General features: G+C 36.2%; 1 protein-coding gene across 1 annotated transcript; it reads left to right on the plus strand.

Annotated features, from left to right (window-relative positions):
- Positions 1 to 6,661: 6,661 nt before the first annotated feature.
- On the plus strand, positions 6,662 to 15,175 carry LOC121416293 (tRNA-uridine aminocarboxypropyltransferase 1-like). The gene is made up of 5 exons (XM_041609829.1): positions 6,662 to 7,014; positions 7,641 to 7,784; positions 9,577 to 9,675; positions 10,556 to 10,673; positions 14,838 to 15,175. Exons 1-5 carry the CDS (start codon positions 6,823 to 6,825, stop codon positions 15,077 to 15,079), a joined length of 795 nt encoding a protein of 264 aa, XP_041465763.1. The 5' UTR covers positions 6,662 to 6,822; the 3' UTR covers positions 15,080 to 15,175.
- The last annotated feature ends 1,630 nt before the right edge of the window (positions 15,176 to 16,805 follow it).

A 16,805-nucleotide genomic window follows, 5' to 3' on the forward strand; every position in this document is an offset into this window, starting at 1 on the left:
TGATAGATCAGGACCTTTTTGAATGTGCCAAAAAAGTGTATTTTATTGAACAGTGTTTATGAGAAAGTAATTAAGATCTTGAGTTAGAAAAGATTTTTACTAAAATTGTACATGTGTATCTCATTTTCTGTTGCATGCCATATGTTAAGAGATGTGCTTACTAGTATTCTGGCCAATCGTGTGCTAAAAGTTGATTTATCTTCCAGTTTCGACTAAAAACATGTCGGTGAATTGAAATATTGGAAATGCCAAAAATATTTGAATATTACCTCATGATGTTAACCAGTATGCAAACCTAGCATGGTTGCCTTTAAAACAGTAAGATCCCTAAGTTTTATGGGAATGACATTGGCAAGTCATTGTTACATGTGTTATTTCCATTTGGGGGATAACTTATGTGCCACTTTTATCATAATCATGAACTTGAAAGATTAGATAAAGTGTGGCAATCAATATGATCAAATGGAATCAGTTCATTTAGAAATTTCTAAAAAGATGGTTCCTGAGTTAGTATCAATATGATGCTTGTTTGGTTACAATTACGTAATGAAATGTGTTGAAATGATTAATAATAAGAGAAATGACAGCAAAAAGAGCAAAATTACTTAAAGAATACTATATTATGTGGCATTTATGTTTCATATGTAAGAGGTTTTTAATTAGAAAAATAACAAGGAATGACTATCACAAAGTTGTTCATATTGTGCCTTAGATGTATAAAGATATGCTCAAAATGAGAAAATTTTTAGCATGTGAACTACAACTTTTTGAAAAACTGTTCATATTCATGTATTCATTTTGTATTTTTGAACTAGATTTATACATTTTGATTAAAATGTAAGTACCTCAAAATGTATGTATGTGTTTGAACTGTGTTTTGGGAAATGATAATTATTTTGGATTAATTGTATTTGATTTAAATCAGGTGCTATACAAGAGAGACAGACAGGTGGAAACAAATAGGTGGGGGACAGTTTTTATGAAAGAAATGAAAAAAAATCAGAAGAGAAAGAAGAGATCATTGTTTTTTTGGTGAAAATTCTTCCTGAAATACAGATTAAGAAATAAAACAATATTACTGAATCATAAAATGCAAATAAAGAGCCAGTTTCCAAACGAAATACATGTACTTATGTCCTTACTTTGACATTGGAAAGAACCCCCCCCCCCCGGTCTTTGGGAAGGGATTGAGATGGAATGTCAAAATTTTTTTAATGTAATCTCTAATAAAACCATTAAACCATCATGGGGTAAAAAGATAATAATATTGGAGGGGTATTTTCCATATGGACATACAGTGGCGTCACTTCGGGGGGCATCGGCTGACAAAAAAAAACTGAAAAAGGGGAAAAGGAGAAAAGAAGGAGATAAGGAAGAGAAACGTAGTGAGAAAGACGAAAATATTATTCATTATTATATTATAATTATGTTATGTTACATTACATAAGAAATATTTTTATCATAACTTTATGAAACATAACTTGCCCAGGGCCTACGTCTTCATTGTTCCTGGTGCTCGCATTGTCTGTTTAACGAGATCCTGTTGTACTGAAACATCCCGTTTTCAAGTCAATATAAACCAAATATATTTCCTAGCACTTGAGTTATCATTGTTTTATGTAGTGACATATGCTTCTTTTTCATGACTCAAAAAGTGATTGCCCCATGTTAAGGTCTTCGTATATATGAAGCATTTCCTGTCCGTGATTACGTTCTTATTAGTGGATTGGTGAGATATGTCTGCTCTTCATGAATTCCTAAAATCAGTCCTTAAAATGTCCCTTCTTCTGATCTGAATATCAAAAATTTTCAGCTCGTGCTTCGCATCATTTGGTTAATGAAATACGTATGGTCTATAAAGAAACCTTAGAATGCCCCACTTCAGGTCTGAATTATCTAAATTTTCAGCTCGCGCTTTGGCGCTCGCAATATTTGATAAGTGAGATGCGTATCATGATCGCAATGACTACAAAAAGTGTTTCATGTGTTCAGATGTGATTCTAATAAAATCAGCAAGTGCTTGGCACTCGCATTAGATGACTATATGGTGGGGTATGCATACTCTTAATGGATTCCTAAAATATATTTCTTAAAATCTCGCTGTTTGGGGTAAAAATATACGAAAACTTCAGCTCGCGCTTCGCGCTCGCATTGTTTGGCGAGACATGTACCTATCATGTTTACACAAATTTGATTATAATGTCCCTTTTTAGGTGTGAATATACAAAACTTCAGCTCGCGCTTCACGCTCGCATTATTTGATCATTGAGATACATATCCCCCAGGACCAAAATCCAGTTAAAACCAATTAGAGCAAAACCAATTGAAACCAGTTGGCCAACTGGTTTCAATAGGGAAATTGGAACAACTGGTTCCAATTGAAAACCAGTTGCCAATTGGTTCCAGTTAAAACCAATTGGGCAACTGGAACCAGTTGGCAATTGGTTTCAATTGGTTTTCAATTGGTTCCAGTTGTTTCAATTTCCCTATTGAAACCAATTGAAGGCAACTGGTTTCAATTGGTTCCAGTTGAAACCAATTGGAGGCAACTGGTTTCAACTGGAACCAGTTGAAACCAATTGGTTTCCAACTGGATCCAATTGGAACTTCCAGTTGGAATGAACTTAATTAGTTACAAATTAATTAGCATTTGCACTAACTATTGCTCATGCCAACACAGAAGCAGTGTTATTTGTCTATTAATACCAATGTAAAGGGCATTGATAAAATACAGACTTTCATATGTGTATAATTGTAGGGGAGATCTTCAAATATATGTATTTTTATTTAATGTAATTTGGTAACAGTTAGTGGTGTACTAATTATCTTTGAATCTGTTTTAATTATAATCTATGATATTTATGAACATGGCTTTCACTGCTAAGTATTCTAAACACTTATCTGAAAAAAGTGTGGTACTTCAAATTGAAAAAAATTAAATAGATACACTGTAAATTATGATGAATCTCATAAAACATTCATCTGTGCACACTGGCAGAAATATGCAAATTAACTGGTTTCAATTGGATCCAGTTGGGCAACTGGAAAATTTCCAATTGGAAACCAATTGGAAATCATTTCCAGTTACCCAACTGGATCCAGTTAGGATTTCCAGTTACCCAACTGGTTCCAATTAGAATTCATTTCCAGTTACCCATCTTTCCAGTTAGAAATCATCTCCAGTTACCCAATTGGTGATCTAGGATTTCCAGTTACCCAACTGGTTCCATTTAGAAATCATTTCCAGATGGAAGTTATTTCCAGTTACCCAACTGGTTCCAGTTAGGATTTCCAGTTGCCCAACTGGTTCCAGTTAGGATTTCCAGTTACCCAACTGATCCAGTTAGAAATCATTTCCAGTTGGAAGTCATATCCAGTTACCCAACTGGTTCCAGTTAGGATTTCCAGTTGCCCAACTGGTTCCAGTTAGGATTTCCAGTTGCCCATCTGGTTCCAGTTAGGATTTCCAGTTGCCCAACTGGTTCCAGTTAGGATTTCCAGTTGCCCAACTGGTTCCAGTTAGGATTTCCAGTTACCCAATTGGATCCAGTTAGAAATCATTTCCAGTTGGAAGTCATATCCAGTTACCCAACTGGTTCCAGTTACGATTTCCAGTTGCCCAACTGGTTTCAATTGGTTTCAACTGGAAATTGTTAAATTCCAGTTAAAACCAATTGAAACCAATTGAAACCAGTTGGAAATCCAACTGGTTTCAATTGGATTTTGGTCCTGGGCCGATTAATGACATTGTCCTTAAATATCTCTATTAGGTCAGAATAACTGGCAACTGAGCGCACTCCGCACTCAGTGATACAAAAAAATTTGTTGGTGCCCCCCCCATGCCGTGACCTACGGCACGCCACTGTGGACATATCAATTACAATTCCTTGCATATCTAAAAACATGATTGCAAAAAACATGCCAAAATATTTCAGCCATCCCCACCCATCAACACGGATTTACGCCAGTGGGTATTACATTCTCATTTTCAGGGATTCCCTTGATTTCTTTTCTGTTCATGTCACGGATATTACTGGAAACAAAAACTATGTTCATTGAATAACCAAGACCAAAAACTTCAGTCTTGGTACATATGGGGATGACAGTAAAATGTCAGATATTGTTAAATAAATCCCCCGGCCGTATGAATCCCCAGAAACGACGGTCATTCTGATGGTTATTAACCCCGAATACGGTAACCAATTGTGCGTGGCACTGAAAATATAAATCCAGGGGAATCCCCGGCGTTGAGCTTAACGCAATCCCGGTCCCAGACGCTAGTATTTTTTTTATTTGTTAATAATGTCCTTCATTTCAATTTCAAAATGAATAGGTTCTTCAGAAGATCACAGTTTGGTAATTAGGTCTGATATAATATGTTCAATGAAATTAAAAATGTTTGAAATCATATTTTTAACCATTTATTTATATATATAAAAAAAATAAAACACAAGGTCTGCTTGATAAGAGATCGGAATCACATGTACAGACGGCCGGGATAGGAAACAAATCCAGTGAGTGAGGAGCAAATCAATTAGAAAAAGGTAAAAGAAAGTAATTGCAGCAAACAATTTTTTCATGACAAAGTCATTTAAATTCATTGATCTTCAGCCTGCACATTAATGTAAACTTATAACGTTATTGTTTTGCTAGCTGAGCTGAGTCATGTGTGACGTGAGTGTACCTCAAGTGATGTTTGTGCAGGCTCCAGCTCCAATCCACTTCACTACCGCTGTACGCTCCACGTATCTTAGTTCACAGGCTTGATGTTCGGGCAGCCGGTAGGTGGAGCGTAGTGTAGCGCCTAGCGGTAGTGGAGTAGAGCTAGACTGTAGTTAACACACACAAACAAACATACCAAGACCATTGCATTGGCATTATTGATATTTGCATTACAATTACACAGTGCTGAGCAAAATAATTAATAAGCACAGAATTCCATCAAATATAGTTTCCTCCAAGGAATATTTAATAATACACTGTCCCACATTCGATTAAGAATTAGACGCCTAAGTAGCGGTATCAGATTTCACTCACACTACCTTAACTTAAGTGATGTTCGTGCACGAACATCACTTAATTTGAGGTAGTAGAGAGTGGAGCCTGCTCGAACATCACTTAAGTTAATGTAGTGTGAGTGAAATCTGATACCGCTACTTAGGCGTCTATTAATTCTTAATCGAATGTGGGACAGTGTATTGATATTCCTTGGAGGAAACTATATTTGATGGAATTCCGTGCTTATTGATTATTTTGCTCAGCACTGTGTAATTGTAAAGCAAATATCAATAATGCCAATGAAATGGTCTTGGACTTGGTATGTTTGTTTGTGTGTGTTAACTTAAGGTGGGGGGGGGGGGGGGTGCATCGCAGATTGAATTAGGAAGTGCAGTGTTACTTATGGCCTTTTTTATTTAAGGAAAAGTCCACCCCAACAAAAACTTGATTTGAATAAAGAGAAAAATTCAACAAGCATAACACTGATAATTTCATCAAAATCGGATGTAAAATTATGACATTTTAAAGTTTGCTTCATTTTACAAAACAGTTATATGCACATCTCGGTCGGTATGCGATTGAGGGAACTGATGACATCACTCACTATTTCTTTTGTATTTTATTAGGCCTATATGAAATATTTTTATTTTCTCGTCATTGTCATGTGTAATGAAGTATCATTCCTCCCTAAACACGTGGAATTCCATTATTTTAACATTTTGTGTTTCAGGCAAGGAGGTCTTAATCATCAAATTCATAAAAATTGAAATATTGTATAATTCAAACAATAAAAAACAAAAGAAATAGTGAGTGAGTGACATCATCGACTCTCTCATTTAGATGTAAATGGCTCGTTCATATAACTATTTTGTTAAAAATAAGCAAAAGTTTCAAATGTCATAACTTTCTTAATTCACATCCGATTTTGATGAAATTTTCAGCATTGTGCTCGTCTGATTTTTCTCTATTGATTCAAATCAACATTTTTCTGAGGTGGACTTGACCTTTAAGTTTTGGGCAAGGATTCCAGGACCAGGTACCTCCAGTGATGTTCGTGTAGGCTTGCGCTCCACTCCACTTCAGTACCGCTACACCTACCCGAACATCAAGCCTGTGAACTTGCTCGGATACTCCGAGTAACAAAGGTGGGATTTTATGAGGGGATAATATAAAATTCATGCAACATCACAATCTTTAAAAACAAAACTAATATTCTTACTTTATACAAAGTTTCACTTCTTTTCCTTGCTTCCATCAGTCTCAAAATTTGTGATTTAGAGCCATTAACATTTTCTTCACACATATTAATTCACTGCCGATTTCCAAACATCGCAAACGCAAACTGCGCATGCGTGATAATCGCAGCTCAATTCATGAATATTCATGAGTAGGACAAGTCTATACATTGAAATTTTATTTATTATTTTTTATATTTCTGATAATAATTTCAATTCAATAATGGTATTTATTTCAAAACTGCATTGCATACAAAGTTTTGAGGACATTAAATACATTGAATATTAAATCCTAATTGAATTCATTAATTAAAATGCATAGAATAAAAATTGCTATCCTAAAGAAATTTAAAAAATTTGATTGTTTACCCTTGCAAGCAATTGAATGAAATAAAAAGGGTATTCGTCCCAGGCCTAATTAGTTGATGAAAGAAGTCTTTACGGGAATAGCTTTTGTGTTATCAGTTGTACAAGTTTATTTTTAATTTTTTTTTTACCACAGATCTTTATAATAGCCGGTTATTGTCTGACTTCTCACCAATAATAATACAACAATTCTGGGCAGCTAGTAGAGCGGACTGGTGATAGCATGGAGAAGAAAAGGCCAAAGCCTGCAGATGGAAGCAATCCGTTTGAAGGGATGAAGATCGCTTCCCATGATGTCTTAGCTGATCTGAAGCAACGTTCAAAGTGTTCTCTGTGTAAAGCATCAAGGAAATACTTCTGTTATACCTGTTATGTCCCTGTGCCTGCACTGAAAGACAAGATACCATTCGTGAATGTATGATACTACTTCCTTTTTTGAAATAATAATGATGATGAAGATGATGGTGATGATGATGAAGAAAATAATAATAATAATAATAATAAATATCAGAGGAACCTAAAGATGCGTTCAATTTTTGTTATGTCAATGCAAAAACTAAAAGTCAATTGCAAATGTTTAATTTTTTAAATTTGAAAATGAAACACAAACAGAATAAGTCTAGAAAACAGTAAAATGGAATAAGGTTTCACTCCAATTTTTCATTCTTTCTTTTTTATGTTTGAAATCAGAAAAAAAAATATCTGATAGTAACTTAATTTGAAAAGGTTGCTATCTTGCCTGACTTATCAGCCTTCAGTCATTCAACCAATTTACCAAAACTTGGGGGGAAAATGGAATTTGTCTTGCAGGTTAAGTTATTCAGTAATTCTTGATGTCGGAAGTTACAAGTAAGATTTCAATAAAAAGATGAGGAGTTGCGCTTTAACATTCTTGAAAATTCAAATTGCAATATTCAATTATAATCTTGAAGGATCTGCCCTGTATATTTGGATGCCTATATTTTTTTTATACACCCTGAAGTGCAGCCCGATATGACCTTTAATCTTGTTGATTCAGTGGTTTCTTTATCCTTGAAACAGTTGCCTGTCAAAGTCGATATCATCAAGCACTCGAGGGAGGTGGACGGGAAGAGCACAGCCATACATGCAGCCATCTTGGCTCCGGACGATGTCAACATATATACCTTCCCAGACATGCCGAACTATGATAATCCCTCAGAAAAGGTATAGATACAAAATAATGTTTAAAGCAAGTATATCATTAGTTGAAGCAAAGTAATTTATTTTTCACAGTGCCTTTCCTTAACCCCGGACTATCCTCATGATCAAGTCCCTAACCCCATACTATCTTTTTTTGGTTTCAGACTGTCTTTCTTAACCCCATAATATTTGCTTAGCTGGGTTTAACGCCTTAAACCCGGACTATCACACAGCTCATGAATATTGATGATTTTGCCAATCAGAGCATGATTAACGTGCAACTAATGTTGTTACCCTCTCTTGTTGCGGTACGGGTTAACCTGCCGGTATGCCCCCGATCGCGGGTTGCGGGCTGGGCCGAGTTCATTCTCAAACCCGCAGACCGTCATACGAAAAAAAGGGAGAAGTAATGACGCATAATAAAAACATTAACAATTAAAATTTAGTTAAGATCATGTGCTTCTTACATTGTGGATTCTTTTAGAGACGTAGATATTTCCTTTAAAAAAATGCCGGCATATTTTTGTCTCGTGAACAGTGAACAGGACTGAGACAGTTCGACATAATACATCGAGTTGCTCTTTCAAAGGAGCGCCAGTGCAGCGCAGTCAATGGGCGCCCTTGTGCATGTTTGTATTAGTTTACAAAGAATTGGAAGAAATACAAAAACAAAAGGAAATATTATGGGATATACAAGAAGAAAAAAATTGACTGTATCATCCAGGTATTTATTTCAATTTTGATTACTTTATAGATGAGGTCCCATAGAATTAAATATTGTAATTATGATTGTTGTGAGTCGCCATGTCGACCGACCTGGACTGAAAAACAACATTGCCGATCTTTGCTGGGCAGCCTGGGCTAGCTAGCGCGCACTGAGCTGCGGCTCTGATCCGAGGAGTTAATTGCGTAATGCTTTCAAATTCGAGATCAGAGCGGAACCCATTTCGTGGGACAAAGTCACCCAAAAAAACATTTTCTCTCCGGAATAAAAGGCGACTTTGCAAATTGTAAGTAAATTCACTCTAGGCTAGGTTAGTAGTTGGCATATATTTTCCTGATTTGAGCCTGTATAGTGTGGGGATTGCAGAAATAACATTTTTCATTTTTCAAAGATAAATTGACTTGCGGGTTAAAACCCGACGGGTCAGCGGGTCCCGCTTGCAAATTATTGGATTATAGGGGACATTGCGGTTCGGGTTTTCACTTGCGGGATACAACATTACGTGCAACTTCAACTTCTGTGATTGGCTAAAGCATAGCCCCACTTTTCCTTCGCCCAGTTTCGTTTCACACTGCATCTCTTACCACCGCAATAAGCCGGCTAACCCTGCTTTTTTGCAGGGCCAGATAGTATCGTACTATTTACCATGCTAGCCCACTTTGGTAAACGTAGTGTGAGACCAAAGTGGGCTAAGCTTAACTTTGGGAATTGGTGGGGCTAAGATGGTACATTTTGGATGGTACGTCATACATGTGTGCAACGGTACGAATGTTTGACATTCAGTCTCCCATTTGCTCACGTACAACATGCTTAGTAGGCGTTGTACAATACTAACTAAACAAATTGATTTAACTTTGATAACGTACTGTATAATATACAGAATTACCAGCTAATGGCTGAAATTTTTATCACTTTTTTCATTTTTATCATTTGTTGAACTTCACCAAACGTCTGCTTCTGCACATTCTTGCAAACCAAATTACATTAAAGACTAAATAGAAATAGTTAATGGGTCATACATATGTATGTGCACTATTTATCTTTGCACAAATATCTATCTAATTTCTGTGTATTTTGAAATTATTCCTGTAGGTGGTTCTTGTCTACCCCAGCAGTGGTGCAGTGTCCTTAGAAGAACTTAAACAGAGACAAGCCAAAGAACTCGATACAACCAAGAAGGACAATAAAGATGTAAGTAGGAATGATGTTAAACAGATGTTCTTTGATTTGTCACCATTTTCATGAATTCTGGTAGTCTCAAGATGATTTTGGTGAACAGAAACAGTTTGAGAAAATTGAGTTGAGGCTATATTTAGGAGTGTTAGAATGTTTGATTGATTTTAATTTTTTTTCATACCATTTTAACCATGATAGTACAATATCTTTGGAATCATTGAGGCCTTTAAATAGTGTTGGGATATTTGAAATGTTCAATTGTACTTGAAATGTTAAACTCAAACATTTTCTTTCTATTTTTCATCCGTTTTGCCTGTTGGGATACTTTATGAGAAGGTGGACAAATATGTTAAATAAATAATAGTATTGAGATATAATGTTCTGATGACCAAGTGGATAGAATATCTGCTCCACATGCTGAAGGTCGCTGGTTCAAACCCATCATGAGGTCATACTAAAGATTTACTGAATGGTTCCTTATGCCTTAGCTAGGTGCTCTGTGGTCCGTTGCAGAAAGAGCTGTGATCAAGCGCAACTCAAAAAGTCTTGCACAACTTGATTTTCAGCCAATGAAGCACCCGTATTCAGGACCTGCGCTTGATATTTTGACTTGTGTTTAAATGCAACTCTTTCTGCACCAGGCCCCTGCACTACCAAAGGAGCAGAGGGAAGTTGAATTTACAGTTAAGACGCCATTGGATTAACCAATATATTTGGTTATATATTATCGTAATGTGGGATAGTACGAAGTCCAGTGATTATTTGAAAACATCAGGCATTAATTTTGGAAAATTGCAGCAGAAATTATTTTAGTGGTTTTGGACTTGCATGTACTCATATCCACCTCTTAACATAAGAAATTTGATATAGAAACCTTTGCTGCTTTATCTATCAGATCAAGGATTCAGATGGTCAGACTAGCAATGCATCAGGGTGTCCTTTCCAGAGGGTAATCTTCATTGACTGCACGTGGGATCAGACTTACCAGATCTGTAAGGATGAACGTCTCTCAGGTAACGTACAGTGGTTCAGACATTAGAGAGTTTTCGCTCAGCGATGTACAGAGGTCTCAAGAACAGATTAAACGTATTGAAAATACGTTTAATGGAGCATTGTGGCCCAGTGGATTAGTCTTCTGACTTTGGAAACAGAGGGTCGTGGGTTCGAATCCCAGCCATTGCGTACTTTCCTTCAGCAAGAAATTTATCCACACTGTGCTGCATTCAACCCAGGTGAGGTGAATGGGTACCTGGTGGGTGTTTCATAAAGCTGTTCGTAAGTTAAGAGCGACTTTAAGAACGACTGGTGATCCCTTCTTGCAGTGAGATGTATATTGAATTGGCGATGGTTTAGCGCGTAAGAAAGGATCACCAGTCGTTCTTAAAGTCGCTCTTAACTTACGAACACCTTTATGAAACGGCACCCTGGTAGGAAGAAATTCCTTGAACGCTTTGAGCGCCTAGGCAGCCCAGCTAAAGCCGGAGTAATAATAATGGTAGCAGGGCCCGCTGGGAGAACTTTTTTTCAGAACTGAAGTGGCTTCCCTGGGTAAATCTACCTATGTTGTTATTATTATTATTATAAAATACCCTTCAAATGGCAAAGAACTGCTGGAAGGTCTTTGAAGAAAATTGGTGAACCAAGCAGCAGTATTGTCCTAAGATTCAGAGCTGACGAAAAATGTCAAATATGCCGTTTTATCTATAATCAAGTACTAAACTATATACTGTTTTGATTCACCAAGTTTTGACAAAGACTTCTTTGTTCTTTGTCATGACCCCGGGGGGTCACTTGCATTGACGAGTGGATACCATGCGCGACCAAAAAACACGTAAAAAGGATGTCCTTTTCACGATAGGGCACGTTACGTAAGTAACGTGATAAGGATGTCAAAAACACAAAATAATGAAAAAAGGGTATTTATTTCACTAGGAAAATTACGTGTTTAGGGTCGAATTTGCGGGGATAATAAAAAAAATTAAAATGTTTTATAAAGGATGTCCTTTTTGCCCCAACACTACGTGTTTAGAGTCCTATTTGCGCTTGCTGTAAAAGGTTGGGTCGTACTAAGCCAAATAAGGTAAAGCCGACGACCAAAGGACCCTTAGCAATAAAACTTTCTTGTACTTGTTTAGGGGTTCATTTCAGGGAATATTTGCCAAGAGTATCAATTTGTTTCCAATACTTGTTAAGGGTAGGGTTTCACACGCCAATACTCGTTAAGGGGTGCATTTTCAGAATATGGAAATTACGTGTTTAGGGTGCTTTTTGAGACCCCATGGTCGTGCATGGTATCCACTCGTGAATGGAAGTGGCCCCCCCCCCCCCCGGGTCATGACAGAGATTTCCTCTGTTCTTGAATTATCTGTGTACATTGCTGAGCAAAAACACTCTAATATCCAAGTCATTTAGAGACGCTATATCCTTTTGTGATATGTGCTATACAGAAACTTATTATTATGATATACTGTATCATTGTGGTTCAATATTAATAATACATGTAATTTCAAGGATACATGTGCAGACAAAGGTCATTGCAGACAATTTTTATTTGTTGATTGATTTTGAATTTTTTGCTGCCATCTGGTAGAGCTTCATGAGGTTCACCAATCTTGTACACAGAATTTTGAAATTTTGACTAGAACAATTTTTATGCTAATTTATGCGAAATTGATTTATTCATATTTTTAAAAATTCACTTAAAATGCTTTTTCTTTTTTAATTGTTGACCGATTTTTACTTTTTTTCTTTTTCCATCTTGAAGAACTTTATGAGATTCACCAAACTTCTACACAGAATTTTGAAAATTTTCAGTAGATAATTATTTATGCTAATTTATGCGAAATGTATTCATAAATCACAGAAATTTCCTCTTCTTCTTTATTTGTTGACAGATTTTGATTTTTTTTTTCTTCCATCTGGTAGAGCTGCATGAGGTTCACAAAACTTGTACACAAAATTTTGAAATTTTGTCTGGAAAATTATTCTAATTTATGCAAAATTTATTCAGAAATCACAGAAAATGCCTCTTCTATTTGTTGACAGATTTTGATATTTTATCTTCCATTTGGTAGAGCTTCATGAGGCCCACCAAACTTCTACACAGAATTTTGAAAATTTTCAGTAGAAAATTATGCTAATTTATGCGAAATGTATTCATAAATCACAGAAATTCCTCTTCTTCTGTATTTGTTGACAGATTTTGATTTTCTTTCTTCCATCTGGTAGAGCTGCATGAGGTTCACCAAACTTGTACACAAAATTTTGAAATTTTGTCTGGAAAATTATTTATTCTAATTTATGCAAAATTTATTCAGAAATCACAAAAAATGTTTTTTCTTCTTCATTTGTTGGTAGTTTTGTTTTCTTTATATGATAACATCGAGGTGGTGATACAAAATTTAAACATAGAATGTTGAAACTCATTGAATCTGCTATTTATTCATATATTTTCATAACTCACAGAAATTACTTACTTATTTGTTGATTGATTTTGGTTATTTTTGTTACATTAGAGAGCTACATTATGTTCACCAAGGTTCTACACAGAGTTAAGAAACTTTGACTAGATAATACTTAATTCATATGAAATTTATTCATAGATCACAAAAAATGCTTCTATGTCATTTCTTCATCAATTTCAATTCTATATCAATTTATGTCACCAGTATAATTCACTACAGTGTCAACTGGGCTGAAATTAAAATTGTGTTAAATTGTGTTGCGAGATGCCGGATGCCGGATGAGCTCCACATCATTGATGTGCAAGTGTTTTTAGCTGGAATCTGAAGGTTATTTTAAAGCAGAAACTGGTTCCGATTAAAGGAAATTTTGGCTCAGATAACCGTTCGATGTAAACACAATGAAAGGGGCACTCCAGGCTGAAAATGAAAATGATTTTATATAAATAAATAGAGTAAAATTCTCAGAGCAAAATGCTGAATATTTCATTAAAATATGATACCAAATAACGAAGTTACGAAGTTATTGAAGTTTAAAATTTGGCAGTATTTGTGAAAACAGTAATATCTACATTGTCATGAATATTCATTAGGTATGTTGATGATGTCACACCCCAGTTCCCTTTTTCTAATGTTATTACATGAAGTCATGATTATTTCATTTTTTTTCACACATGGACGACCGATACGTCTCCCTTATGATAAAATGAATTGCAATAATGCATATGTAATGCATTAAGTTAGTTGTCAATCCAAGTTATTTACCCGGTAGTTCTTGGAAGAAAAATTTTGAATAATCACAATTTCAAGTAATAAAATACATAAGATCAAATGGGGATATGACACCAAGATGCTCTTTGAATATTCATGAAGACATGTAGAGAACTGTTCCTCTGAAATGCAAATCTTTGAAATGTCATAACTTTGTTATTCGTTGTCCGATTTTGATCAAATTTTCATTTTTTAGTCAGGTTTACTGATCCGACATGACCAGTAAGATTATATCTAAGTGATACAAAATATATTCTCTGCTCTTTTGTAAATTATAAAAATGACTCTGGTGTCTCAAAAAATGGCTCTCATGAAATATGTTGTGTGTGTACTTTTTTTGTTGGGGGGGGGGGGGGTTAACAATAAGCATGAAAAGACAGCAAAGTCTTTTTTATATTTTTTCTTTATTATTTGGGACCAATAAATATCAGGTTAGGTCCAATAATAAATGGAAAAACTGGGTATGTACAGTAGACTAAAAGGGTTAGTGTGGAGCCCTGCTCTAGGTAACCAAATGTGAGGCACATACTCTATTAATAGATGGTTGCCAGAGTCGTATGTTTTTGGGATGTTAGTGTTTAACAATCATGAGAACTTGTAAGAGTCTCTATGATTTTGGATTGGGAGAACTATATGATGATCCTGATTTTGGTCAAACTTGTTTAGTCCTAATTGAATCACATCAGTCAGATTTGAATGACAGACAAATTATGTGTAAGTAAATGAGGCATTCTATTTCATTTCCTTTCCTTTTTCCCCATGAATTTATGACTCTCTGCTCCCTTCAACCTATTCCAGTGGTATTTTTAGTGTTTTTTTTATTACCCAAGACAAGAATGTTCTACATAGCATGGCAAATTTTAGCCTCAACTAGTTTTGGGTTTATTGAAAGTTGTAAAATTATATCAAAGAGCATTATTCAAAATTTTATTTCAAACCTACCAGGCCTTCAATGCGTTGTCGTAAACGACCGGAAAACTTGCTTTTGGAGGAGTCAGCGGAAACCAGACACCTACCTTGCTACAATTGAAGCCATCTACTACTTCATGGTCGACTACCAGAAGACATTCCTTCCGGAGGATGTGGGTTGCTATGACAACCTCCTCTACTTCTACAGCTTCATGTACGACCTTGTGCATCAGAATGATGGGAGAGATGTTAAGCGCAAGAAAGAGGAGAATGGGTAAGGAAAGGAGTGCTGTTCTTCGAAAGCCTCGGAACTGCAGCCGATCTGAGTTTGATGGTCAAATTGTCTTGAGCCAAACAAGATGGGAACGAGGAGAGAAAACCAGATATCATATCCCACAAAGTAGGCAAACGAGAGTTGCAACATTTCGGCCAAGATCTGTGGATATTGACTGATGGTCGCTGCAAGAGCCTGTTGTGGCACACGCTATGGTCCAAGGGTGCCGGAACTGCCACAGCTGCAAGTGGTCTGTGCACCATGCCAATCAAGAATCGTGGCACTGTTAAGCGATGCAATTGCTGTGCGGTGTGTGGACACGGGGATGCCCCTTGGGAAGTTCATTGGGAAGTTCAATTTGGAAATGGCATCAACTGAAGGTGTGATCTTTGGGTGGGGAACAGCCGAATTGGGTGCATTACGGCAGATGGTGGGAAGCCATCCCTTGAGGGTGTTAATACCATTATCGTGGGTAATTTTATTCAGTTGGATTGATTTGGATAACTTCTTTAACATGTAGTGTGTTTATCCTGTGTTACGTAGCTTTCCTCATCCCAATTGAGCAAGTTTCATAGTGCAGGGCAGTGGCATGAATAGCCAGACTTTTTGATGGGGCCAAACATGACATATGGGATAAAATTTATAAACAGTTGCAAGCAACAAATTTGACATTTTTTAATACAAAATAATAATAATAATGATAATGATGATGATGATGTGATAATAATAATAATAATTAAAACTGTTCTCCCAGCGGGCCCTGCTCTTATTACTACCTGGCTAAGCTAGGCTACCTTTTCAAGTGTACACAGCTTTTTACCTCACTTGGGTCAAGTGCAGCACAATGTGGATGAATTCCTTGCTAAAAGAAAATTACGCAACAGTTGGGATTTGAACCCACAACCCTCTGTTTCAAAGTCCGGAGACAAATCCACTAGGCCACGACGTTCCAATCTATCACTAAATATAATATAGTAATAGATTTTGACTTGATATTCTGAAAATATCATAATGCCAACTTTCTTTCATTTTTCTTTATTTTTTCTTTTTTCATTTTTGTTCTTGGTCGTCAAACTTTGAGGTGGGGTTCCATTGCTTCCAAGCCCCCCCCCCCCCTCCCCCATCTGAACGCCAGTGGTGCACGGTGAGTTAATGCATATAATTGCAATGACAATCCAGGAGTAGTATTTATACACCCAGTCAAAAGAAATTCCTTGAAAGCTCAAACACCTTATCAGGGTAGCCGTGTTAAAGCAGGGTGCTACATAACACTTGCCAGATTGCTTGGGGCAAGTAAAAGTTAGAGTCAGGCAAGTGTTTTGAAGTAAAGGCCAAAACTATTTGCCCAAATTGGGCGAGAAAAATTCTCACATTAGAATGACCAAAATTAGGGTCGATATGATCTTAGTTTTGGTCATTGCAGGCAAGATAAAATCACTTTCGAAAAAGAAATGCAATAACAAGATAGATCAGTTCACGTCATGCTTTAAATAATCGCAAAACCTTCTTTTGAAGAGGTGAAACTTTTTTTTCAAGGATATTTTGGGCAAGTGAACAAAATTTTGGGGCAAGTGTATTCCAACTATTTAAGAATTTACTTGCCGGACCAGGAAAGTGTTTCTAAAAAGTTATCTAGCACCCTGGATAAAGTCAGGGTTAAAATTTAGCACTTTTGAAACATCATATTAAGTGCTATATACATGTTGCATATTATCATTATTACAGAATTA

The sequence above is a fragment of the Lytechinus variegatus genome, chromosome 1 (assembly GCF_018143015.1).
Source record: "Lytechinus variegatus isolate NC3 chromosome 1, Lvar_3.0, whole genome shotgun sequence".
In the NCBI taxonomy this organism is placed as follows: domain Eukaryota; kingdom Metazoa; phylum Echinodermata; class Echinoidea; order Temnopleuroida; family Toxopneustidae; genus Lytechinus; species Lytechinus variegatus.